Source organism: Oryx dammah, unplaced genomic scaffold (genome assembly GCF_014754425.2).
Source record: "Oryx dammah isolate SB20612 unplaced genomic scaffold, SCBI_Odam_1.1 HiC_scaffold_10, whole genome shotgun sequence".
Classification (NCBI taxonomy): domain Eukaryota; kingdom Metazoa; phylum Chordata; class Mammalia; order Artiodactyla; family Bovidae; genus Oryx; species Oryx dammah.
In genome coordinates this window covers 10,899,370-10,926,473 of record NW_024070194.1, presented here as the reverse complement: position 1 = coordinate 10,926,473, position 27,104 = coordinate 10,899,370, and the positions used below count along the sequence as shown (strand labels likewise).

The window sequence follows — 27,104 nt, the reverse complement described above, 5'->3', positions numbered from 1 at the left end:
TCTACCTCGGTTATGCTGGAGCTCACATCCAGCCAGAGCATGGAGCATGGAGATGACATAGCTTCTTAGCCATACGATTGCCACAACAGATGGGCAGGTTTGGGCAATACCATGGTTGGATGATCCCCACGATGGGATAACTATCTCTGTTAAGCCAGAGCGTCTCAAATTATAATTTGCATGGGAATCACATGCAAGTTGGTTTCTATAAAAAGGCAGTTTCTGATTCAGTAGGTCTGGGTGGAGTCGGAGAGCGTGCGTTTCTCATGAGGTCCGGGTGATGCTGTGCTGCTGCTGGTGAGTGGACCGCAATTTGAGGACCGAGGACTTTGTGTCAGGCTGAGCTCCCTAGCAGCAGAGCTGCTTCTTGTGAAAGAGAATCCGTGGGGAGTGCTTTCATGAGAAGGGGGGGGGCAGCAGGGCAGGGAGAAGATGAGCAAGGAGGTGGTCTGCCTGGAGACCTGCTTCCTCCTACAGGGATCCCTGAAGCATGAATGATGCTATAGGACTGGTCCCATCTTGAGATGGATGGTGGCCTTTTGTATCTCCATCTGAGGTGGTCATGGCCATGGGCTTCCTCAGGAGGGGTGGGGAAGCTGGGTCATGCCCCCTAGGCTTGTCTATCAGCCAAGAGCAGTTCTACGGAGAACAGCCTGTATTGTCGCTGAGGGGTGGTTGCACAGCCTGAAAAGGAAGATCGGGGTATGGGAGGGGAGACCCCATCAACACCCACACTGTATCCTTGCCTGACAGTGACCTTCAGCAGTGTGGATGCGGGACAGGGTACTTGGCTTTTGTTTGAACTCACTGTGTGACCTTGGGTAAGCCACTTCTGCTCTCTTGTGCTGTAGCCTCACAAGATTTTGGTTGTGATTGGTCCTTGGTCCCTATACTCAGGTTGTGATGGGGCCTGGGGTAGGGTTGGATGGATTGGTTTCAGTTTCAGTTCAGTCACTCAGTTGTGTCCAACTCTTTGTGACCCCGTGGACTGCAGCACGCCAGGCTTTCCTGTCCATCACCAACTCCAGGAGCTTGCTCAAACTCATGTCTATCGAGTCGGTGTTGCCATCCAGCCATCTCATCCTCTGTCATCCCCTTCTCCCGCCTTCAATCTTTACCAGCATCAGGGTCTTTTCCAGTGAGTCAGTTCTTCACATCAGGTGGCCAAAGTATATGGGTTGGGGCTTGGGAAGGGCCTGGAGTGTCAGCCCTCAGGGTTTGGATCCTGTAGTGGGGGCCATGGAAGGCCATGGGGCAGGTGTGACGCTTGCAAGGGGAGTCATCCAGTGTCGTTCCCCTCTGCTCAGGGAACCTTCTGTCCCCAGGAGGGGCCAGCTCCCCCACAAGTCAGCCCTCCCTGGATTCAGCTTCGTAAGTGTGTGTTGGGGTGGGGGGCAGGCAGTTGCTGAATCCATCCTGGAGCCTTCCTGGTGACCACCTGTTGACATTTGGGATCCTTGGGGCAGAGGGGCCTCTGCATTTGCGGTAGGTGCTTTGTGGGACAGAGGCCAGGCTAAGACGCTGACGTGCGCACGCTCAGTCGTGCCCAACCCTTTGCGACCCCATGCACTGCAGCCCGCCAGGCTCCTCTGCCCATGGGATTCTCCAGGCAAGAACACTGGAGTGGGTTGCCATGCTCTCCTCCAGGGGAGCTTCCTGATGCAGGGATCAAACCCACATCTCCTTAATCAGCATGGGGTAATTTTTTACCACTGAGACACTTGGGAAGCCCAAGATGCCGACTGTGGCCTGGGAATCATTCAGGGGTCTCAGAGCGGGTTGTCTTGCCCCTGTGATGTGCCCACCTGCATCCTTCCTGAGTGGCCAGTGCCGGGCTGCCTGCTGGTGCCTTGGCGGTGAATGCAGGAAGGACCACAGATAATCATCCCAGATGAAGACAGATGTGGGCTTGGGGTGTGTCTGCCTTCAGGGCAGGGGCTCGGTTCTGAATCACCTCCATTTCTGTTCATGCTCTTCACCACAGCCTGAGTTTTCTGCCCTTGTCAGAGCTGCCAACATGGAGCTCTTTCCCTCTCATCCTTCAAGCAAGCCTTTCTCTCTTTCTCTCTCTCAATGTTATGTAAGCAACAGTCAAGACTTGTCACCTGGCACAAGATATTGCTCTGAAACATGGGAACTCTTACTCCATGTGGTATGTTGGGGCAAGGTGGCAGAAAGCGGTGCCAGTGGAGTAGAGGTGGGGACAGAGGAGGAACCACTGTTTATAGGACTTCTATGTGCCAGGTACAGTGTTCCATGTCTTATGTATACTGTTTTATTTAACCCTCACAATAGCCCTGCATGTTATGTACTGTTGCCAGGTCAGGGGACATGGATCAGGCGACACCTGAAGCTCAGAGAGGTTGAGAGACTTGCCCAAGGTCACTCAGCCTGACAGCAGCAGAGTGAATCAGGAACCGGAATCTGTCTGCTCGGAAGTTGTGAGCTTTCTTCTGCAGCACGTGTCTACCAAAGAGTCTTTAGCTTCCTCTGGGCAGCTCTTCCACATCCACTCTCTGTTTAGACTCAGACTACCCCTCCTGGGGAAACTTGGTTTGGGATGTGTCATTCTCACTGCAGAGATGGGCAAACTTAGGCACAGAGGCAGTGCCCACCTTGTCTAGGCTCAAGACAAAGTCAGAGACCAGCAGGGCTCAAACCCGGAGACTTGACCTTCAGCCCCCAGCTGCTTTCCACCTCCCAAGACACTTCTGTTGTTTTCAGCTTGATGTTGTATTGGTCAGACCTGAGCTCTTTGGCTGTGAGCATATCTTTGCTCCTGTATCAGTTACCTTTTGCTGCATAACAAGTCACCTCAAATTAGTGCTTTAAAACAACCACCATTTTATTTGGTCGATAATCTGTGGGTTGGCTGGAGGGCTTTCTGAGCCAGGCTGGCCTCTTCAAGGCTCTGTCCTGCATCTGTGGTCAGTTGGCCAGTCAGTCGGCAGCAGGCTGATTGAGGATGGCCTTACTGATGTATGTGTCTGGCAGTTGACAGGTGGGGGGCTGTCAGGCTGGCAGGTGGTCAGCCCTTCCCAGAGTCTCTCATCCTCCAACAAGCTCACTCTGGCGTGCTCATCTGCTGCTTCTGAGTTGTGAGTGCAGCGAGTGAGACTGTCCCGGGGCAGAAGTGCTTTTCAGGCCTTTGCTTGCGGCACATTTGCTGCCGTCTCGTTGGCCAAATGGAGTCACGTGGTTAAGCCTGCCTTCAAGGCATGCACAGACAGACCCGGGTGCTTGATGGGAGGAGGTGTAGCATCACAGAGCAGAGGGTGCATGTGAAACCTGGGACCCCGTGGCATCATTTTAATCCACCCCAGCTGCCCACGCTCTTTCAGAACAGCAAACGCTTATCAAGTCCCTGCAGGGTGCCAGGCACTGTGCCAGGGACCCCAGCACAAGACAGACCTAGTGCTGTACTTACGTGGCTTTTGGTCTGGTTAATAAATAATCACATAACGAAGCACGATCTGCCCATGACAGGTGTGATTAGCAGGGCTGCACGAGCGCTGCCTGACTGGGTAACAGGGAGGGTCAGCGAGGACTTCTGTGACCCTTAAACCGAGCCTTGAAGGAGAACTAGGAATTGCTAGATGGTAGGGACAAAGGGGAAGCATGCCAGATAGGATGGCATGTGCAAAGGCCCTGTGGCGGGAGGAACCTGGCACATTTGAGCTCCCAGTGAAGTGCCAGTTCCCTGTCAGTGTCAGCAGGCTTGGGCTGAGAAGGGGACTGTTGCTTCATAGCTGTCCCATGTAACACAGGAGTGGTGATAGACCCTTCCATGGGTGGCCCACTCGCAGGGGCAGCTGGGCCCGGTGGTCTTCGGGAGGAGGGGGGATTGATGCTCCCGTGGGCACCCAGGAAATCCCGATGGAAGAGGAGGGATCTGAGTATTGGAACGGGCAAAGAGACAGCAAGGGAAGGGTCATAGGCATCAAACTGAGGATGTGTGGGGTGCTGGTTAAGTGGGAGGCTCAGATTTAGTTCTCTTGGCCAGCAGTCTTTGAACCATGAACTGAAAATGGTGTGGTCAGATCTGGGTTGGGGACCTGAGTGTTAGGTCCCCCTGGGGAACTCCCTGCTTACTCCTGTTGATGTCTCTGAGCATTGATACGGTCCTCTCAAGGCATATCAGGAGGTGCAGTTTGGGGAAAAGGCCTGAGTTTCCTGGAGTCAGAGTAATGATCATAAATGAACCAGCACACAGATGGAAAAAATGGGACGGGTTAGACAGACCCAAGTTTGACTCCCTGCCTCTCGCTGACCCTGGGCAAGTCATGGCCCAAGCCCAAGCCTTGGTTTTCTCATCTGAAAGTGGGGTTTGGTTCCATCCACCCTGGACTGCGGGGGTGGATGGAGGGGGGCCCTGGGGGGCCTGTGTTACCATCAGTGCCTTTGCTTCTGTGCTTGCAGGCTCTAGCCTGTGTGCAGCTGAGGACAGAGCAAGGGACCTCAGTGATTACACGATCAGAGTGTAGCAAACACTCGTCTTTACCAGGCCTGGATGTCAGGGAAGCTGTCTTTCCCAGAATAAACAGAAACCATGGCAACCGGGATGTGTCACGTGATCCAGCAGCCCATCCTGCTGCAGATGACCGGGGGAAGGCCTGTCTCTGAGGCCCACTAGAGGTGGGTTGACCCCCAGAGACTTCTTTGATCCCCTTCCCTTCTTGAGGTACGACGGAGAAGTTCTGGAAAGATGAGTCCGGATTTGGGCTTTCTGTTCAAACTCAAATTTTATTACTTAATTTTTTTCGTCCTGTTTCAGAAGGCATGTCTTGAATGAGGTAAGTTGGAGCAAACCTCCCTGGCCTTCCCAGTCCTCTGGCATCTGCTGATGGAGGCCTTGGAAGGGTTTGCCAGGACGATGCTGGAAGTGAGGCGGGCACCACTTGGTGGCAAATCTACACGGGGAGAGAGGGTACGGGTGTCAGTCTCCCCAGACATGCAGTGAGGCGGTGGGTTTAACACGCAGTATATGGAGGGGCTCACCCTCATCCAGGGTTCACAGCTAGTAAGTGGCAGAGCTGGGATTTGAACCTGGCTCTTCATGCTTCAAAACTCATTTCTAGGGACTTCTGTGGAAATCCAGTGGTTAAGACTTCATCACTTTCCAATGCGGGGGTGGGGGGGGCTGGTGGGGGGGCGGGGATGCAGGTTCCATCCCTGGTCAGGAAGCTAAGATCCCACATGGCTCACAGCCAGAAAAAAAAAATCCAAAACATCAGAAGCAACATTGTAACAAATTCAATAAAGACTTTAAAAGTGGTCCACATTAAAAAAAAAAAAAAACTAAAACAATTAAGTCAAAAATACCAACAAAACAAAAAAACCTCATTTCCACACTGCCTTTGACTGAATTGGGCACTCAGCCACCAGTGTGACAGCGAAGAGGGAGTTTTTGAGCTCCTTGAGTAGGGGTGGGTGGCCTGGGATGCCTGCCCCCAGCACAAAGGGGTCCAGGGCGGTGGTGGAGAGACAGCTGAGGCAGCCTTCGTGCGTGTGCATGTGTGTGTGTGTGCACGTGTATGTGTGTGCACTCAGTCGTGTCTGACTCTTTGTGACCCCATGCACTAGGATCCTCTGTCCATGGAATTATCCCACCAGGCCATTCTGTCCATGGGATTATCCTGGCAAGAACGCTGCAATGGGTTGCCATTCCCTTCTCCAGGGGATCTTCCCAACCCAGGGATCTGACTTGAGTCTCCTGCATTGCAGACAGATTCTTTAACACTAAGTCACCTGGGAAGCCCTGAGGTGGCCTTGGAAGACCAGGAAAGCCTTCCAGTCCTCGTGTTTCTCCCTGGCAGTCTCCCTTTGCATCTCTGGCAGGAGTGAACTTGTGCCCTGACTTCTAGAAGCGCGGCCTTGGCTTGGCCAGGAGTTGGGAGAGGGGTTTCCTGGAGTCCCTGGCTTCTCCCTTTGTGCCTGCAGCCATCCGGACTGGACAGTCAGAGCCCAAGCTCGGCGAACCCCTGGTCTCTCGAAACCTCACGTCCTTATCTGTAAGATGAGGGATCCTGCTGGGAGCATGCACAATAGAGCCCAGAACCTTCGTTCCAGTCCTCTCTGTGACACCTGAATAGCTATGCACATCCAGTAAGCTACCCAACCTGCACCTCAGCTCACGCCCCTGTAAGATGGGAATAATGACCATACCTGCCTACGAGGGTTGCCGTGGGGAACACTGTTCGTAAATGTGTGGAAACGGTACCTAGGACAGAGGACATGCTTTTACTAGTGGTACCTCTTGGGGTTGCTGGGAAGTTGGTGTGGACGTAGCAGGACCTGTCGTACTTGGCAGGAAACAGACGCTCGGACACTGTTAGCTTTTTGGTTGAGGAAAGGAGGAAGTGATGGGATCAGTATGGAGGGGACCTGGGTAGACAGACTCCTGGACCACCTCTGGGACCCTGGGTGTCTACCTCTCCATGTCTGGCTTTTGGTCCTTGCTTAACTTTGGTCATTCTTTCACAGGAACACTTATGAAGATATAAAAGTATATATAATACATTTAGAAAACTGCTACAGATGAACCTATGTGCAAAACAGGAATAGAGATGCAGACGTAGAAAATGGACATGTGAACACAGGAGGAGGAAAGGGAGGGTGAGACAAATTGGGAGACTGAGGTTGACATATGTACACTGCCATGTCTAGTATAGATAGCTAGTGGGAAGCTGCTATATAGCACAGGGAGCTCGGCTCAGTGACGACCTAGAGGGCTGGGATGGTGGTGGTGGTGGGGAGGGAGGTCCATGAGCAAGGGGATATATGTATCCATGTAGCTGATTCACTTCCTTGAACAGCAAAAACCAATACAACATTGTAAAACACTTACACTCCAATAAAAAGAGAATTAGAGCCAAGGAAAATATAGAATAGAACAAGTTCTAAGTGAAAAATGAAAACAGATATGTTGGCTTTGGGTCCTGTAGTTACTGAAATTGGCATACACATCTGGCTCTCCTGGCTTCCTGGTGGACAAGTGAAAAGGGAAATAGATTTATTCCAGGATTTCTTTATCAGGGGAGGAGGCTCGGCAGCTCCTCAGGTTTAACCGGCATTTGGAATGAAGAGAAACCCCTCTTACCTGCTTTATTGACGTTCTCAGGGCTCAGTTTCCCCAGGGAGGGAATGAGCCCCTGCTCTCTCGCCTGTCTGGCTGCTTGTGGGCGAGGGTACGTGTGCACGCCGGGCGTGCAGTGGGCGCCTAGAGGGAGTGGTTCTCAGCCCTCTGTCCCATCACAGCAGCACCTCTCAGTGTCTGGGCATAAGTCTGAAGTCAGCACAAGGTCAGCGCACACATACCTGCTCGTGTTCTAGAGCACAGTTCTGCCATCAGAACGCAGTCGGGGGAGGGTTTTGTGTGTGTCCCTAATCACAGGACACCCCTGGTGGTCTGGTGGCTGACTCCATGCTCCCAACGCAGGAGGTTCCGGTCAGGGAGCTAGATCCCACGTGCTGCAGCGAAGACCCGGCGCGGCCAAATAAATAAATAAATAATAAAAAAATAGGTCAGCGGCCAAGGCCAATGGGAGCGTTTATAAAATGAGACTGGCACGTGGCGTGGTGCAGAACTCGCCGTAGGCGAGTCCATGCCGTGGTTGGAGGACCGGCAAAGGCCCAATGGGTGAAACTGTGCGATCAGACGTGAGTTCAAATGCGGGGAGGGCCGTCGGGATGGAGAGGGAGAAGTGGGAGGCAGTTGCAGAGGACGTCGGGAGGCAGCACCCTGACGTGTGCAACGTGGCCCCACGGTGATCAGCGTTTCCAGCGAGGCAGCACGTGGGATTAAGCAACCACGAACCCTGGTGGGTATGAGAATCCAGGCAGGGACCCCTTAGAGACTCAGAGTGGCTACAGTCACTTCCCTGGGGCGAGATTTGTTCTACCTCGAAGCAGCTCCATAGCTTCTCAGCACTTGTAGGTGCTGACGGCAGCATCACAATATTGTGAAATTCAGCCGCAAAGACGACTTCATTACCAGCTTACCTGGCAAGGGAGCGGCCGCCTGAGTTAGCGCCGATGACTGGGTATGACAGAGCTAAAACTGAAGTTGGCAATTACCGCTCATGAGCGTGTCTCTGTGCTGTGAAAGGAGGGTTCCATGGAAATCAACCCTGGTAATCACAGGGTTTAAAATTAGTCAGTTACTATTAAGGCTGCTCTGTCAGTGTATGCTTTGGGGTGATGCAGGGGAAAGGCCATGGAAAGTGGGGTTCTTGCTGTCTTGAGTTACCTTGTGTTCACCTGCGCCAGATCTGGTTTTTTCCATCAGTTCTAGGACAAAGGTTTGAGAGACCCCACCCTGTTGTGCTGCCGGGTGGCTGTTTGAAATCCGGGTCTTTTTAGAGTCCTTTCCTCTTTTCTTGCATGAGCTCACACCTCATTCTCAGCCTTTTTGGTTTTCTCTACACTCTGGAGGGGTTTTCCTAACAGCTTCTTGCATCTCCTTGGAATGCTACACAGGCAGCTTTTGTGGATTCCTAGACCCGGGAGGGGGAAGAAATGATGTGCTATTATTGAAGGTTTCTTTCTGAGCCCTTCATGGAATTATTTTTATGAAGCCTTGGCTTGAAAATTTCCACTATCTGAGAACAATGATTCGGTGCTGCCAGTCAAGAGTGAGGCGGTGAGGGGCTGGTGTGTGCTTGGCTGGGAGAGTCAGATGGAAAGCACAAACTCGTCCAGGGTTCAGTTCTCAGTTGGCTTGGAATGTGGGCCCTGATTCTCGGGAATGGGAAGATGGGAACTCAAGGCAGCTTATTGCTTTCAGCCTCAGTTTCCTCATCTGTAAAATAGGAACCTGGGCTGGGCAGGTGTGAGGCTTCAGTAAGATAATATAGGTACAGTAGGACCTCAGCACAGGTGCCTGCTGTTAGTAACAGTGATGTTATGGTCCACCCTTTCCATAGGAGACTGCTGCTTTGTACAGAGATCCTGCGAGAGATTCTTAACGCAGGCTCAGAGAGGGTTTAACTTTGTCCAGGTTTTCTCAGCGAGTAAGGACCTGGGTCAGCATTCAGACTCAGGCCATCTGACCCCCACCCCGCTAGAGCCTGGCGTTTGTCCCTGTCCCCACTCTGGGAATAGCTGATCATCAAGGAAAACAAGGCAGCTGGGATGAGCTGCCTGGAGAACAGGGAAGAGAGAAGCATTAGAACAGAACCACCTTTTCCAAAAGGGCTGCAGCCCTTTCACAGGAAGCTGAGTCATCTCTCTTTGTTTTGAACCAGAACCATCGAAAATCTGAAAAATAAAAATAAAACTAAAAAAATGCTGAGTTTCATCATGGTGCAGAGGCCCCTCCCTGGCTCTACAACATGGGCAGCTGAGCAGAGGATCTTTCGAGCTGGGACCCCCGTCACCCTGCACTGCTGGGCCAAGTACTCAGCACCGAGCAAAGAGCCCTCCTTCTGGAATCTAGGTGCTGGCATTCACCTAGTTGAGCTGCCAGTACCCAGCCTGCCAGAGGGGCGCTCCTACCCCACCCAGCACCGTCTGCCCCGTGGGGCTGGGACTCTCAGGGTGAGCGAGTCATGCTGGGACGCTGCTCTGTCACTGCACACTGCGGACAGCATGGTCACAACCCCAGCATTCCTCCTTCCAAGACATCCAGAATCTTCTGTCCTCAGATTCAGCCTCCCTTCCCCCCAACACGTGGTGGAGTTGTGTTTGATGGAGAATGTCAGGACTTCTTGCGTTTATCCCGTATCAGCCCCCCCTCTTAACATGCTTACTCTGTTCTCCGTGCACCCAAACTTGGCCCCTCCTGCAAATATCAGCCCGAATGACACCTGTTCTGTGAAGCCCTCACTCAGCCCATGACCCTGGGCCCTTAGTTGTGAGCACTGTCTTCCTTCCACCATAACCTTTCACTACATGCGTGAGCTAGGGTGTCTTTTAAAAAAAAAAAACAAAAAACATTTATTGGTATTTATTTTGGCTGCACTGGGTCTTAGTTGTGGCCCGCAGGATCTCTTTTTAGTTGCGTGTGGGATCTAGTTTACTTGACCAGGGATTGAACTGGGGCCCCTGCATTGGAAGTGCAGAGTCTTAGCCACTGGACCACCAGGGAAGCCCCTGGGATGTCTTTTTGATGATACCAACAGTGCCCTGCTCACACATTGCCCTGGCGTCTGGAACCCGCCCTTCTTGATGTGGGACCTAGGCAGAACATGCTCAATGAGAGAATGAATGAATCCATGATAACTGAAGGGTTTTTACCTTCACACTATCTGTGTGCCAGTTACACCTTTTGCTTATCAGCGTCTCTGGTTTCCAGTGACTGAGTTTAACATTCAACAAACGTGAGCTTCTTTCCATAGCAGTGAATGCTGACCGTTTCATAGATGCCTAGTATTCCACTGTCCAGAGAGTTGTGATTTAACCAGTCCCCTCTCAGTGGATTTTATTTTTGTTACCATATTCTCAAAAATAATGTTGCAATGAAGAATTGCTTGACAGAGGCAGAAGCAGGACTTCTTTCTCTTTGAAGCCTTTTCTTTCTTTCTTTTTTTGAAATTATTTTTATTTACTTATTTATTTCGGCCATGCTGTGTGGCATGTGGGATCTTAGTTCCCCAACCAGGGATCGAACCCGTGCCCCCTGCAGTGGAAAGATAGAGTCCTAACCTCTGGACTGCCAGGGAATTGTCTCTGAAGCCTTTTCTAATCCCCTCAATCCATCCTACTACTGACGTGCTGGGCAGTGACCCCCATTATCAGGTGGCAGTTGCTGTTGCCCAGGCCCTTCTCTCTGTCTCATAGTTTATTATTGTGATAAGTGGGGTGATTCCCCCAGGAGTCCTCTCACTTAGTCCTGGATGCCCTCAGCTCTGTGGTGCTTTCTCAGCAGCCTCTGATGGTTCTGTTATGTCCAAAAGATTAAAATTAGCTTCATAGCACCCCACATACTACATGGTATCTAGTAGGCACAGTCATCCCCATTTGACAGATGAAGAAACTGAGGCTCAGGGAAGTTAACTGTTCCAGCAGGCAGCGTAGCAATTCAAACCCAGTTCTGTTTTATTCCAAAGTCCACCTTCTTCACCAAGCCCTAATTTAACTGTGTTTATATGAATGTCAGTGAGGCTGTGGGGGACCCATAGTGCTTCGGGCCGGCACTGTCCTAGGCTTAATTCCGCCTTGTGGTGGGTGACCTTGGGCCTTGCTTGGCTTGCTGGTTTCAGAGGAGTGGGAAAGGAACCAGGGAGGCTCTTATGTTTTTGTTTTAAACTACAAATGTAGTACATGCTTGTGGAAAAGGAAAAAAAAAATAAAATAGAAAAAAAGCAGCAGCTGAAAATACCGCCTTCTCCTACTCCCCAGGGTAAGCACTATTAACAGTTCGGCATCTTTTACAGTGAATATCCAAATACACACGCAATTATGGTTTTTATAAAAAGGGGATCATGTCCTTGACTTTCTCCCAACCGGTTCTAAGTCAGTACCTACACATCTTCCCCATTCCATCATATTCCATAGAATGGATGCACTTCAGTCGATTCAGCCTGACCCTGTTTTAGACATTTAGCCTGCCTCTAATTCTGCTCTGTAATGAGCAACATCAGTGGGCTTGCATGGTGCACGCAGGTACAGGTATTTCTGCAGAATGGATACTTGGAAGTCTAATTGCCAAATGAAACAGCATGCAAGTTTCACACGTTGACAAGTGCTGCCAAATTGCCTTCTGAAAGCCTTTGCAGTCCAGCACCCACTCCCAGGGCAGTGGACATGAGTGGGGAAGGCTCTTAAGCCACAAATAATACTGAGCCAGGCTGCCTCCCCTTCCGCTCTGTGAGACCTGGCGTGGAGACTGCCGCCAGGAGCTCCAAACGCACAGGCCCAAATTGGGATAGAAGATGGATTTTGATAAAAGAGGTTAAATAACAGGTTTTTCCATTTCACCTTATAGGAATGGGATGGGGGGCGGGGGTGCTGGGCCTCCAGCCAATAGAGGACCAAGAGTTGTCAGGAGGGCTTATAAAGCTTGCTATTTCTGGCATTTTTTCTCTTTCTCTGCTGATTATGCAGCAGAATTGCACAGAGGCTGTCGCGGGCGCATTCTCTCGCTGCCTGGGCTTCTGTGGAATGAGACTCGGGCTCCTTCTACTTACAAGACGCTGGTGCATTGCAGGTGTGTTTCAGCAGAAGGTAAGCAGCGGGCGCCCGCCACCTCCTGGGGTAGAGGTGGTCAGGCTGGCACTGCCAGGGTGAAGACAGACGATGTCTGGGTGGGGGCTGGCCGGGATGGACAGGTGTCTGTCATGTTGTAGAATGAAGATGCTTTGGAAGGTCCAGGAGGCCTGCAGTTGGCAACGGCTTCCTAAAAAGGAATTCTGGCAGTGGCTGGTACCAACCCCTGAGAGCAGGTGTTGGTGCCTAAATGCTCAGAGAGCGTTTGTTCTTTCACTCATCCGTCCATTTAGCACGCCCTGCAGTAGGCCTGGCCAGGTATGATGGGGCGATCTGGCTAACTCAGATTGAAACAAGGATGGAGCTGGCCCATGGCATGGTAGGAGCCCAGCAGGTACCTGGGATGAGGAGTGGGAAGAACCTTTCAAGGCAGGGGGGTGAGGGGTAGCCGGGGATGTCCCCAGGAACAAAGTTTCAGCTGCCTCTTCCATTAGATTTAGGAGTTTGTGGAATCAGTAAAAAGCCCTCACCCGTTGTGGTGAGTGCCACCTTTTCCTCTTCTCCATTAACGATTTTGAAAATATAACCAGTTGAAAGGACAGCAAAAAATGAGAAAGGACACGGTGACAGATTTCAGAGTGAACACACACACACGGAACAGGTGACCGGGAATGTGAGTGCAGAAACCCAACATCCGAGGCATTTTCCCCGCCGTCCCTGGGGAGATCGTCTTTGTGATAGGAGTTGGCCGAGTTGGAGGTGGGGCTTGTTACACTTCACAGGGCTGCACCCCGCTGAGCAGAGCAAGCAGGAGGCCTGACCTCTTCTGGCGCTCTGATTCATCACAGTCACTGTCGGTGTTGCAAATCCAGCTGTGAGCATGTGCATCCCAGAAATGGAAGCCCTGTAACACACTCAGGCCGTCTTTCCCGGGCTTGAAATACCCCAGGTCAACTGAGACCAAGGAGTGTGTGATCTCTACTTTCTGCACACTGGGTCTCAACGCAGGCAGTCACAGGCTTTGCTCAGAAGGCTTTGGAGCCAGGCATCCATGGAGGAAGTAGCTGTTGAGTGTCCACTGTGTGTCAGGGGCAGATCAGGTACCAGTTGCAAATGTCAGGTCTGCCTCAAATACAGTCTGTGACACTGGGCAAGCTTCTTGAGCCTCACAAGTCTCAGTCTCCTCATCCATAAAATGGGAACAATGATACCTACTTTTCTGTGTTGTGATGATTGTGTGTGTGTGCACGCATAGGTGTGTATGACCCGGGGAGCTCTCCCCTTGTGCTTGTAGCCCGAAGCTCTGTGTTCTGGTTCTCTTCTTAGGAAGCTCGAATGCAGGGCCACAGTCTGTGTTTTGTGGCCCAGGCTAATACAAATTTCTCTCTGTCTCTGATCACACCCATGAGCTCTTGACAGGGAGAGGAGTAAATTACAAGGGTTTACTGGCTGTCTTGACACAGAACTGACTCTTATTTTTAACACTTCCTGAAGGCTTACCGAATACCAGTCACCGGCATTGTAGAATACAATTGGGATCTCAAGACAATAGTCCCCTTAGTAAACCAGTGTTTGCTGAGAACCCTGGGTCAGGGAGGAAGACCTGGGAAGGGAGAGGGTGTGGCTGGAGTACCATCTACACCCTCCCTGAACCAGGAGAACAGAAGCTGAACCCAGGTTTAAGACTTGGCTGTGAGCTCCCTGCTCGCTGCGTGATCTTCAGCACCTTACCTGTCTGAGCCAGAGTTTCCTCTCCTACAAGGTGATGGATTGTTAGGAGGATTAAACAAACACTTCGTTGGTGCTCAGTAAATAAAAACACTTGTCTCTCTCGAGGAAGGCACGCTGCAGAGCCTTTGACAGGGTGTGGCACACAACAGGCACCCCTGAAAATTTACGGAAAGAACAAAGGTGCCCGGGGAGTGGGAAACCGGAGTCACCTGTACATAGCCTGCTAAGTAATTGCTTCGTGATCTGGGGCAAGTTCTCCACCTTTTTTGGTCCCTGATTCCTTCAGAGAAATAATTTAGGCTGGTCCCAGAAACTCTAGATGCTTTACTCCGTGTTAGAAATCAGGGTTGTGTGGAGACCCTCCAGAAGAGGATGAACTGCGTGTTTGAAGTTAATTTCCTTCTCATGATTAGTGGCACCCACAACGCCTCCTCATGCAGCCACAAACCAGTAATTAATGAAATTAGGGGCAGAGGCAGGAGTGCAGAGTTTCCCGAGGGGGCGCCCCTGCGGCATCCCCCCGTGACTGTCTTGGGGGCCCGAGGGCTATCCAGGAGTCATGGTCTCTGTCTAGTCAGGGGCCCTGGCAGGTGTTCACACATGTGGAACAATGACAAACAAAGTCCTGAACTATCATAGATGGCATTGGATTCCCTAGGTTCTCCCAGACCCCACGGTGCCGTTTTCCAGGGAGGGTGTGAGGGTCCCCCGCTGTGGAGAGTCTGTCGACTTGGGCATTGGAATGGGCATAGGTGAGCCTGGATGGGCAGGCTTTGCTCTCATGATTTCTGACTCTGAGACTTCAGGCAACATTCTCACCTTCTGCAGGTCTTAGAACTGAGGCATGGGAACTGCCAGCCACTAAGGATGGGGAAATAGTATAGAGAGGCAGCCTTGACTTGCGCATCCTCAGAGCCAGCAGAAGGTTCATTTGAAGGAGACGGTGCCTCGGAACCGTCCTTATCTTGACGCACGTGTGCCCATCCCCAGACATGCCCGCTCCCATCACCCCATCCTGGTAAACCTCGTAGCCTTCCAGTGCTTGGCTTAAGTCATCCCTGACCCCTCTCTCTGCCTTACTCCCTGATGACTGTACCCGTAGGCTACAGCCACGTCTCCCTGCTTCTCTATCACCTGTGCTTGGGCGACACAGGAGCCTCTACCCAGAACTCCCTAGCTGCTCCTTCCCTCTTAGAGTCTGCTCTGTTCACAGACCCCACCGCCGCAGGGCAATCTCCACAAACAGCTCCTCTGCTTGAAGCCTTGGTCACTTGGAGCTTCTGGATCTGTTCTGAAATCTTTCATATGCCTGCTAGTGGAGCTGGGGCCCCTGTTGGATCTCAGGCTTTGCAGTCAGAGCTAGCTGCTGCCTCCTCCCTCCCAGGCAGAACCACTGCCCTCCTGCTTCCTAAAGCTCCTCCCCGCTGCCCGAGCATTCGTGCTTCTTGGTTTTGTGCACCCAGACTCTTTTGTCCAGAATATGCTTCCTTTACCCTCGAACTCCTACCTGTTCTTTTTGTGTTAATAAATTGGCTCAGATGGTTAAAAAAAAAAAAAAAAAGCCACTTGCATTGCAGAAGACCTGGGTTTGATCCCTAGGTTGGGAAGATCCCCTGGAGAAGTGAGTGGCTACCCACTCCCGTATTCTTGCCTGGAGAACTGGACAGAGGAGCCTGAAGGGGTCCTGAGAGGGTCTGATAGGGTCGCAAAGAGTCAGACGTGACTGAGTGACTAACTCACTTTAAAATTAAGTCATTATTTTTGGCTGTGCTGGGTCTTCGTTGCCGTGCGCTTGCTTGCTCTAGTTGTGGGGAGTGAGGGCTGCTCTTCACTGCAGTGTGTGGGCCTCTCCTTGCGGTGGCTTCTCTTGTTGCAGAGCAGGAGCTCTAGGTGTGCAGACTTCAGTAGTTGTGGTGCACGGGCTTCAGTGCTTCTTGGCATATGGGATCTTCCCGGACCAGGGATCAAACCCGTGTCCCCTACATTGGTAGGTGGATTCTTAACCACTGGGCCACCAGGCAAGTCCCTCCTTGCCTTTTCCTGCAGACAGTGTTGTGGTCACTGCTCCCTAGAAACCTTCTCTGATTGCCACCTCATCCCAGCCCCAACAGTCTGAGCCAGAGCCCCTCTCCTGTGCCCACTGTATCACAGTCCTTCCCACCAGTGCTGTGATGCTCGGAGGGGATTGAAGGCCTGTGTGATGTACCGAGACAGCATATTAAAAAGCAGAGGCATTACTTTGCCAACAAAGGTCCATTTAGTCAAAGCTATGGTTTTTCCAGTAGTCATGTATGGATGTGAGAGTTGGACTATAAAGAAAGCTGAGCACCAAAGAATTGATGCTTTTGAACTGTGGTGTTGGAGAAGACTCCTGAGAGTCCCTAGGACTGCAAGGAGATCCAACCAGCCCATCCTAAAGGAGATAAGTCCTGAATATTCGTTGGAAGGACTGACGTTGAAGCTGAAACTCCAATACTTTGGCCACCTCATGTGAAGAGCTGACTCATTTGAAAAGACCTTGATGCTGGGAAATATTGAGGGCAGGAGGAGAAGGGGACGACAGAGGATGAGATGGCTGGATGGCATCACCGACTTGATGGACATGAGTTTGAGCAAACCTCGGGAGTTGGTGATAGACAGGGAAGCCTGGCGCACTGCAGTCCATGGGGTCGCAAAGAGTTGGACACGACTGAGCGACTGAACTTAACTGATGATGTACCTTTATTCTCATGCCTTCTAAAAGTCTGGATAGCACAGACTATCTGCTTGGTAAACATTACTTTAGATAGTAAATGCAGAGAGCCCCTTGCTAATTAACAACCTTCAGACCTAGACCGACTGAATCAGAATCCTCAGCCTGTGGTTTGACTTGGCCGTGTGACCTCAGACTAGCCCCCAAACCTCTCTGAGCTTAGAAAGTCAAGAGGTTGACAGGATGATACCTATAACAAATTCCTACTTCTTTCCCACTTACTGAATAGGAAGTGTCCCCAGAGATACTTGGAACATTTAAACGGCTCCTCCCCGTTGCTCTGAGCAGAGCAAACCCAAAGAGGAGCTGGGCCCAGCAGCCCCTGGCCCCGTGCACAGAGGAGCCCTGCCTTGAACCCCAAACAGGAGCAAAAATAGCAGCCATCGGGGCAACCTGACATGCAGCAGCCACAGGAAGAAGCCGCAGGCCTAGCGGATGTCAGCTGCTCCGGGGCCCCTCTGAGGTTCCTTGGGTGTGCCGAGCTGCGTGTGCATACCCCACGCCTGCCCTCGCCCGCTCCTCCAGCCACAGCATCAGATAAGGCAGGCGGAACAAGTGCTCCTTCCTCTCTCCGGGGAGGGGTAATCTCAGTGCCATCTGGGGGTACACGCTCTCCCCTGTTAATCTCTCTGGCCTCCCCTCCCATCCCCCTCACTAGCTCTGCCCACCTTAGTGGTCTCCACCGGCACACTCCTACCTTTGGATCTTTGCCCGGCCTCTCCCCAACATACCTGCCTGGCTGGCTCACTCACCTCTTTGCAGTCTTTGCTCGACTGTCACTTTCTCAGGGAGGCCCACCTTGACTGCCCTGTTCAAACTCCCACCGTAGCCGACTCACCTCACCTGCCCCACCATTTCTTCCCATATAGGTCTCAGAACTGTCCAACATACTAAGTAGATGACTTACTACATTTATCATTTTTCTTTTTAAAAAATTTCCCCCCAGTGGACTCTGAGGCTTTTGGGGGCCAGGACCGTATCTCCAGTGGATGCGGGAAGCTCTGGGCTTGTGAGGAGGGTCGATGCTCCTGGGCCTGCCTGAGGGGACACATCTTCCAGGCACCCAATTCCTGTTGCACCTGGTCTTTTAAAAAATATTTATTTATGTTATTTATTTTTGGCTGTGTTAGTTGCCCCGAGGCATGTGGGATCTCAGCTCCCCAACCAGGGATCAAACCTGTGCCGCGTGCATTGGAAGATGGGTTCTTAACCACTGGACTGCCAGGTTGGCCAGATCCCAGTGCCACCCACATTCCCTGTAATGCTAAACACTCTGCCTGGCATTTCAGCAGCCTGGCGGATCCATGTGTGGGCGTGGAAGGATGTAAGATCTGGCTTCTAATCCCAGCTCAGTCACCTAATAGCTGTGAGACCTTGGGCAGTTTCCTTTACCATCCTGAGCCTCAGTTTCCTCATCTGTAAGATGGGCATACAGTGGGATGGTGTCCCAAGGGCCCAGCACATGTGCGCCCAGTGCTCGAGTCAACTCTAAACTGCCTTATTTGAAATCTAAAAGGCTCTGAAACCAGCAGTTATTTTGCAAATATGCTGCAAACTCACTCGGCTCCCAAGTCTGATCTAAACGGACAGACATAATCTCTACCTAGCCCTCTAGGGATTCACTGTAGAAATCTGAAAGTGTCTTGACTCGGACCCCACAGAGGCTACTACGTAATTTGTGGAATTATCACTTCCTCACTTTTCTGAAATCCAAACAAATTCTGAATTCTGAAACTGTGGATCCTGGCTAAGGGCTGTGGACCTGGGCCTGTGAGTTGCCACTTGAAGACCCTGCTAGGGTCTCAGAGGCCCCATGGGGCCTTTGACAGCCACAATAAAGCTAGAAACCTCTAGTTTCCTCTTGGTTTCTTGGCAGCCAGTTTCTTTTTAGTTACCTGGGGTTAAATTGAGTTCTGTTGGCTGAGGGGCAGAGGTTAAGGCTTGGGTAGGGTAAGCTCCGGAGTTCAAGCATTTTGGGTTTGAATTTAAATGGGGAAATGTTTTTTTCTTATGAATCATCAGAAAAAGAAATCAGAAGGAAGTGTGTGACCAAGGAGAGGAAATTAGGGTTTGCAAAACTGTGTGAGTCACCCCTTTTCTGACTCCTGGGTGATCCTTTGCTCTTGGCAGCTTTCATTCATCTCTGAGACTCTTAGTTCTGAATTTTGGAAAATACACTGGAGATCGTCATGGTTTTATTCTGACTTCAACCCTGCTTCCCTTTCTAACCATCAATATAAATTTCTATTTTTGAATCACTGCCATGCTCTTTTACTTATTATTTCTTTAGCAAGTGTTCCTACCCTGCTCAGAGTCCTTCCTGCTTCTAGGCACTGGCCCTGGATCATCACAGAAGCTTCTTCCTGGCTCCGTAGACAGACTCCAATCCTATCTCCCCCAATCCATTTTCTACCCAAGGCCAGAGGCCAGTTTCTAAAATGTAGCTCCTTCTATGAAGAATGCCATTGGTAATTTGATGGGGATTGCACTGAATCTGTAGACTGCTTTGTGTAGTATAGTCATTTTCACAATATTGATGCTTCCAATCCCAGAACATGGTGTGTCTCTCTGTCTGTTTGTGTCATCTTTGATTTCTTTCATCAGTATCATACAGTTTTCTGTGTACAGGTCTTTTTCCTCCTTCAGTTTAGTTCAGTTCAGTTCGGTTGCTCAGTCGTGTCTGACTCTTTGTGACCCCATGAACCGCAGCATGCCAGGCCTCCCTGTCCATCACCAACTCCCGGAATCCACCCAAACCCATGTCCATTGATTTGGTGATGCCATCCAACCATCTCATCCTCTGTCGTCCCCTTCTCCTCCTGCCCTCAATCTTTCCCAGCATCAGAGTCTTTTCCAATGAGTCAGCTCTTCACAGCAGGTGGCCAAACTATTGGAGTTTCAGCTTCAACATCAGTCTTTCCAGTGTACACCCAGGACTGATCTCCTTTAGGATGGACTGGTTGGATCTCCTTGCAGTCCAAGGGACTCTCAGGAGTCTTCTCCAACACCACAGTTCAAAAGCATCAATTCTTATGCACTCAGCTTTCTTCACAGTCCAACTCTCACATCCATACATGACCACTGAAAAAATTCTTTTTTGCTGTGATGGTAAATGGGATTGTTTACTTAACTTCTCTTTCTGATCTTTTGTTGTCCGTGTATAGGAATGTAAGCCATTTCTATGTATTAACGTTGTATCCTGCAACTTTATTGAATTCATTGATTAGCTGTAGTAGTTTACTGGTGGCATCTCTAGGATTTTCTGTGTTTAGTACCATGTCATCTGCAAGCAATGACAGTCTTACTTCTTTTCCAATTTGGATTCCTTTTATTTCTTTTTCTTCTCTGATTGCTGTGGCTTGGACTTCCAAAACTACAGGGAACTCTACTTACTGCACCGTGGTGTCCTAAATGGGAGGGAAATCCAAAACAGAGGGGATATATGTGTATGTAGAGCTGATTCATTTTGCTCTGCAGTAGAAGCTAACATGGCTACCCTGGTGGTTTAGTGGTGAAGAACTGCCTGCAATGCAGGAAAAAGAAAGGAAAGAAAGAAAGTGAAGTTGCTCTTTTGTGTCCAACTCTTTGCGATCCCATGGACTGTAGTCTACCAGGCTTCTCTGTCCGTGGGATTTTCCAGGCAAGAGTGCTGAAGTGGGTTGCCATTTCCTTCTCCAGGGGATCTTCCTGACCCAGGGATCGAACCCAGGTCTCCTGCATTGCAGGCAGATGCTTTACCCTCTGAGCCACCAGGGAAGCCAAGAGTCAGGTTCAATCCCTGGGTTGGGAATATCCCCTGGAGAAGGAAATGGCAGCCCACTCCAGTATTCTTGCCTGGGAAATCCTGTGGACAGAAGGAGCCTGGCAGACTACAGTCCATGGGGTCACAGAGAGACATAACTTAGCAATGAAACAACAACAAGCTAACACAATATTGTAAAGCAACTCTACTGCAATAAAAATTAATTAGTAAAAAAAATAAAATGTAGCTTACCATGTGGACTTAGGTCTCCACCTCCCACCCCCACCCCATGTAGCCCTGAAAAGCCTCATCAGGTCCTGTTTGCCTGAGCAGCTCAGCTCTCACTGCCTCCCCTAAGTGGGTCCTCCTCTCCTGCCCTCTGGCCTTGGCAAATGCTGTTTCCACCACCCTCTCCCACCTGGTGGTTTCTCCCTCACCTGATTAATTCTGCTCAGCCTGCAGGTAGGTGGGCTTAGAAACCACCTCCTCTGAGAAGTCTCTAGGCTCCCGTGAACTCTGGCTCCCAGCGCACTTATCACCCGTTTATAATGGCTGGTCCTTCCTCTTCACTACACCAGATGCTCAGAAAGACTAAGACTGTGGCCTGTCCATCACTGGTACCATCCCCGGCGTGGAGAACAGAAGCTGCTTCCAGGAAGACTTGGTGGACTTGAGACAAACAGGCAGCGTGGTGAGGGAGTGACTCTTGAGGCAGCCGGCAGGGGTCTTGGGCACTCATCTACCCTGCTTCCCGCTGGCTCTCTGCCTGGGGGTGGCTGACGTGTTCCTTTCCAGTAGGCTGGAAGCTGCTTTCCACAGCAGCAACGTGGAAAGTATCCCAGTTTCATTACAGTAGGTGTGTTTCATGTACATTTCTCCCATGTCCACAGAATCAAGCGCCTGGTTTTTCCCTTCGTACTTTCTCTTGCTAGACTGCCTCCTGTGTGACGTTCCTATTCGTTCTCGAGTCTTTTTGTCTGTCGGGACCTTGCTGTCTCTTTAATTTGACTACGCCGTTTCTGCCTCGTATATATTAACTGTCTCATAGTTGGTGCTGATGTCCTTTTCATTTTGGTTTTATTATGCTTCCCTCTACAGAAGATATGAATGCGTATATGTTTGAATCTGTCAATCTCCCTCCCTCCGTGATTGCTTTGAGAACTGAGGAGGTTATCCTGCCGCCAGAGATCTGATAAGCATTCTTTCTGTTTTCTGATATTTCCCTGTAACGTGACTTTTTATACTTAACTCTAGAATCTGTTCTCAGGACATGTTGGTGGATGGCTTGCGATGGGTATCTAGTCCAGTGTTCCTAAGTGGGAACAGGATAACCCCTCATTCTGTTCATGAAATAATTGGTCTTTGTCTCTTTGTTTCCAAAAGGCGAGGCAAAATAGAGTGGCTGTTATGGGCAGGAGCCAGCAGAGTTAAGATTCTGATTTTGTCACTTTGTAGCCGTGTAACCTTGAGCACTCTGCTTACATGGAGCTTTTCTCCTCTAAAAAGGGAGTCGTAGCATCTCCCTTACAGGCTCAGGCTCCTTGCAAAGGTTGTCTGAAATATCCTAGGTAAAGCACTCCATGCTGTGCCTGGCATAGAGTAAGTGCCCTCTGTAACCATAATGTAATGTGTTTCCATACAGACTTGGGTCTGATTCTGCACTTTCTTTCTGTTTCATTGATGTGAAGCTCTCCTTTGACATCCCTGCCCCACTGCTTTAATTATTTAACTGTTTATTTATCTGTTGCTTCACAGAATATTTTATCTCTGGCCAAACTAGATGGCACTCCCACCCCCCCCCCCCAATACTCTTCTCTAGGAATATTGTTTCAAATGCTCACTGTTGTTTTTCAGTGAATGTTGAGTCCTCCCGTGCACTCTGCCCTGTATAGCTGACCTCACAGCTACACACGTACACACATAGCCTCCTCACCCTCCCAGCGGCCTCACGTCCCAGCTCTCTGATCCTGTGGCTCCTCTACCTGGCAGGTGTGTATCAGCTGACTCACCTGGCCTGTCTCTACCTGTGTCTACCTCATCACCCCATCTGTCTCAGTGCTGGTGTCTGTACTGCCTCTGGAACCCAACCTTCCCTGGGGATCGTTTCTGTGTCCCTGGTACCCTCAGAGCCTGGCAATGGCCAGTACATCATAGATGCTCAGATTAGGGGGTAGGGAATTTGGATATGCTGATACCACCTTGGATTTCGAGGGTAACCAGGATGAGTTTGTCATTTTGGGGGAACATAGGGTTAGAGACCCTAGGAATGTGGTGATTACAACTGTTGGCATGCTGTTGCCAGCCACTGGGGGCCCTCTACCAGCCTCAGTTTTCGCCAGAGGGATAATGAGAAGGTCTGAGAGCCCGTCAGCCCTGAGGTTCTGTAATGTATCTCCGACTGGGCGGCCTGATGGTGGAGAAGAATTTGGGAGAACTCATTGGCATGCGCCCCGCCTTGGAATGGGGTTTGCTCTCCCTCCCTGAGTCTGGGGAGAAAAGCCCTGTGAAGACAGAGATTCTAACTGCTTCTAACTGCCTTTCTGGCTTCTGTGTTGCAAGGTCCCCAGGGAGGGTCCAGACCTGGGGCATAGGAGTTCCACAGTCAAGAACAGAGGGTGGCCCTCAGCCTAGGCAAGTGGCAGGAGTGACAGAAGGATCTAGCCTCTCTCGGGTACCTCAGGGTGCCCACACACTGCCAGGCAGCACACGCAGTCCTGCCAGTCCCATTCCCATTTTACAGGGGAGACATATGAGAATCAGAGAACTGAGATCCCTGCCCTAGCCACACAGCAACTAAGTGCAGAGCCTGTGCTTCCAAAACTGCCCCGCTCCACTGTCCTCCCGGCTCCTAAGTCCGAGGGCTGATTTTCATACACTAAACAATACGGCAGCAGTGTTTATATAAATCATTTCCTGGGTTATCTGGCGCTGACAAAAGGCAGTGAACTTGGTACTTTGTCTGTGTTAGGTTTTGGGGTTAGAGGCATCAGTGCCAAGTTCAGGTGACCTAAAAAACCTTTCTAGGTCAAATCACAATTTCAAAAGATATTTTTTTCTTTTCCTTTCTTTTTTTTTTTTTTTAACCGCCCCACGACTGAACGCTGTCGTTGACATATTTCCCTTCCAACAATACCAGCCCTTTGTGGCATGATTGAGGGCTTGTTTTGTAGCGCTGGGGAGAAAATATCTTCCAAATCATCTGCTTCTCATTGTCTCAGTCACACTCACTCCCACCCATCCCCATGCCACAGTCCCCCTCCTCCCCCCGACGTATGCTCATGTGGCTTTTAGTTAATTGTCTTTGGCAAGGATCAGTTTTGGGACTTGTTCCCAACCACTCAGATGATGGATAATTGTCAGGCACAAACACTGGCCGCTCTGGGCAGCCTGAGGCTCTAAACTGCTGACCGCAGCCCAGCCTCTGGGCAGCAGGCTGGAGGCAGATAGCTCTGTGCCTTTGTGAGTAGCAGCCAAGGCGGTGGAAGTAGCCCAGCCCAGTCGTGAGCATGGGCTCTGGAGGTGGACATTCTGACTTTTGAGTCCTGACTCCCACCGCTTACTAGCTATGTGGCCTTGGGCAAGCTGCTTAACCTCACTTGACCTCAGTTTCCTCATCTGTAAAATGGGAGCCTTAGAAGTGGTAACTCAGTGGGAGGCGGTGGGAGGGAGGTGCAAGAAGGAGGGGATATATGTATACAGGTAGCTGATTCACTCTGTTGTGCAGCAGAAGCTAACACAACATTGTAAAGCAATTTTACTCCAATTAAAAAGTAGCAGCTCACCTTGCAGGGTTGTTGTAAGGATTATATGAGTTAAAAACTCCCAAAGAGAATGGCTAACCACTCCAGTGTTCTTGCCTGAAGAATTCCATGGACAGAGGAGCCCGGTGGGCTACAGTCCACGGGGTTGCAACGAGTTGGACACGACTGAGTAACTAACACTTTCACTTTCACTGACATGTTAAGCAGGCTGTAAATGTCACACAGTTTCGTTACAATGAACAGATGATCATAGATGTAGTGGAAGCTGTTGTAAATCACCCAGATCCCTTTCCAACTAAGATGCTTATCCTGCCAGCTGTGAGGAGTGGCGGCTACTGCTACTCACAGTCGAGTCTCTCTCTGGGTATTAATTGCCTTTGGTAGAAGGAGGAGCCTTGTCCAAGTTTATCAAACACCCTTCTCTGCCGCAACCTGGACCCAATGGCTGGCTCGCTTGGGAATGCAGTGGTTCCTGCCTCATCTTTGCAGAGCCATCCCAGCTCCAGAGTCTCCCTGGGACAGACTGAAGCTTCTGTTTTTGACTGCATCACAGTTCAACTTGCCCTCTGCCCACCAACTTCCCTTGCTCTTCTATGGTGTCCCCCAATAAACATCCAGCTGGCAGATTTCACTCTGAGTCTGTTTCCACGGAACTTGCCCTAAAACATCAGTTCATCATCAGTTGTGAATGGAGCTTGATATGCATTTTAAAGCAAGCATTTATTTCCCTGGTTTTTCCAGAAGCTCTTTGAGGCGTGGCTTCAGAGTTCTCCACCACCCCTGGTCCTCATCTCTGGGCAGGCGCCCTTTGCCCACTCCAGACTTGGCTTGGCAGGCTCCCTCTGCTCCCAGGGTCCTGGCTGAACCTTTGAATGGGGGTCGGTGGCTTCAGGACCACTCTTCAGGTGGGGAAGAGAAAGCTCTTAGCTCCTGGACAAATCACGAAACTTAAAACTGACTGCACTGCAAGGGGCCCAGAGAGCCTCACCCATTCAAACCTTCCGTGTCCCACTGGGGAAACTGAGGCCCAGAGAGAAGAAGGCCTTGTTCAAGGCCACACAGCGAGTAGGTGCCTCTCCTCCCGGCCCTTGGAGCAGAGGGTGCTATGGGGAAATAGTAGGGCAGGCTGGTCTTACGAGCCAGACATGTGGCAGTTGGTTACAGCATTGTTGTTTAATCGGTCAATTGTGTCCGACTTTTTGTGACCCCATGGACTGTATCCTGCCAGGCTCCTCTGTCCATGGGGTTTCCCAGGCAAGAGTACTAGAGTGGGTTGCCATTTCCTTCTCCAGAGGATCTTCCCAATGCAGGGATCAAACCCAGGTCTCCCACATTACAGGCAGATTCTTTACCATCTGAGACACCAGGGAAACCCAGTTATGGCATCAGGGTCCAATAAATGCTTCCATAGCTTTCTCCCAGCAGAGGGGCAGCCAGCCTGATCCAGGAATGGGTATCAGCAATGGCTTCCTGGAAGGGACAGTGTGGGAGTGAAAGGGAGCTGCCAACAAGGAACAGATTGAGAAGGGAGATTCAGGTGGAGAGTTCAGAGCCGCAGAGGCCAAGAGGGAGGGAAAGCATGGTCCATGCCGGGAGGTCCACACATCTCCAAGAGAGCAAGGGAGGAATGTGCCAGAGGGATGAGAGGCCAGCCTCAATGGTCAGGCTGGCAGGACTCAGGTCCTTAAGTACTTTGAATGCTATGGTGAAGCGTTTTGATTTTCCCCTCACCATGGGGAAGATGGACCTTGAAGGAGAGTCACCTGGACAGAACCACACAGGGTCCTTATCCGTCATGTCATCAAGGTCATGAGCCAGGTCTGATGGGGTCCTGGCCCTGCTCTTGAACGTCCCCATTGGACCCCGCCCTGACCCACTTCTTGGGCCCCAGCTCCCTCTAGCCACAGGCAGCACTGACAGCCCCCTGGGAACCATTCCCCCTCACAGCGGCCAAATGAAAATGTTTGTTGAAAACAACATGTGCATAATTAAAGCTTAATGAGTGCTTGTCTGTTTGGAATGTGCAATTAGATTTATAATCGAGGATGGAAGCGAGCTCCAAATGGCTTTAAATGGAGCTGAGAGAGAGGATAATTTTTGCCATAAATCTGCAGTAACGCAGACGGTGTGTAAGTTACCACCAGGGGTAGAATCACAGGCCTGCCAGGCGGCCAGGCTGTGCCCACTGAGCCACTCTGTCCATCAGGTTGTCTTGGCAGCTGCTGGGGGTGCTCAGTAGGGGTCTTTGAGGTGGATCTGCTCTGGGTTGGAGCTGGAGTTTTCTTGTGTCTTCCCATCACTGAGCTCTGTGGTCTGAGCTGACAATGGGGAACTGAGGGGTTGATGCAAGTCCGGCTACCCTGGCTACCCTAGGGGTCTTGGGCCAGGCAAGGAAACCAGCATCATCACCTTGTCACCTCTGGTCTGGAGTGTGGGTCCACATTTTGTCCTCTGTTGTATCGCAGAACTCACTGTGGACGGTGACTGCAGCCACAAAATTAAAAGGCAGTTGCTCCTTGGAAGGAAAGCCTACGAAAACCTAGAGAGCATGTTAAAAGCAAAGATATTTTGCCGACAAAGGTCCATATAGTCAAAGCTAAGGTTTTTCTAGTAGTCATGTACAGATGTGAGAGTTGGACCAAAAAGAAGGCTGAGCACCAAAGAATTGATGCTTTCAAACTATGGTGCTAGAGAAGACTCTTGAGAGTTTCTTGGACAACAAAGAGATCAAACCAGTCAATTCTAAAGGAAATAAACCCTGAATATTCATTGGAGGGACTGAAGCTGAAGCTCCAATACTTTGGCCATCTGATGCAAAGAGCTGACTTATTGGAAAAGACCCTGATGCTGGGAAAGATTGAAGGCAGGAGGAGAAGGGGACGACAGAGGATGAGATGGTTGGATCACCAAGTCAATGGACATGAATTTGAACAAACTCTAGGAGTTAGTGGAGGACAGGGGAGCCTGGCAT

At 50.6% G+C, this 27,104-nt stretch overlaps 1 protein-coding gene across 2 annotated transcripts in view; it reads left to right on the top strand.

Annotated features, from left to right (window-relative positions):
* Nucleotides 1-27,104, top strand: part of TOX2 (TOX high mobility group box family member 2) — a 156,517-nt gene that overhangs the window by 20,153 nt on the left and 109,260 nt on the right. The window contains exon 1 of one of the 2 annotated variants that reach the window (XM_040248347.1): nucleotides 6,754-12,165. The exons of the other annotated variant lie outside the window; for it this stretch is intronic. Within the exon in view, the coding sequence (XP_040104281.1) occupies nucleotides 11,929-12,165 (237 nt within the window). The 5' untranslated portion in view covers nucleotides 6,754-11,928. Of the gene's footprint in view, nucleotides 1-6,753; nucleotides 12,166-27,104 lie in introns of those variants that run through there. 2 annotated transcript variants of the gene reach the window in all.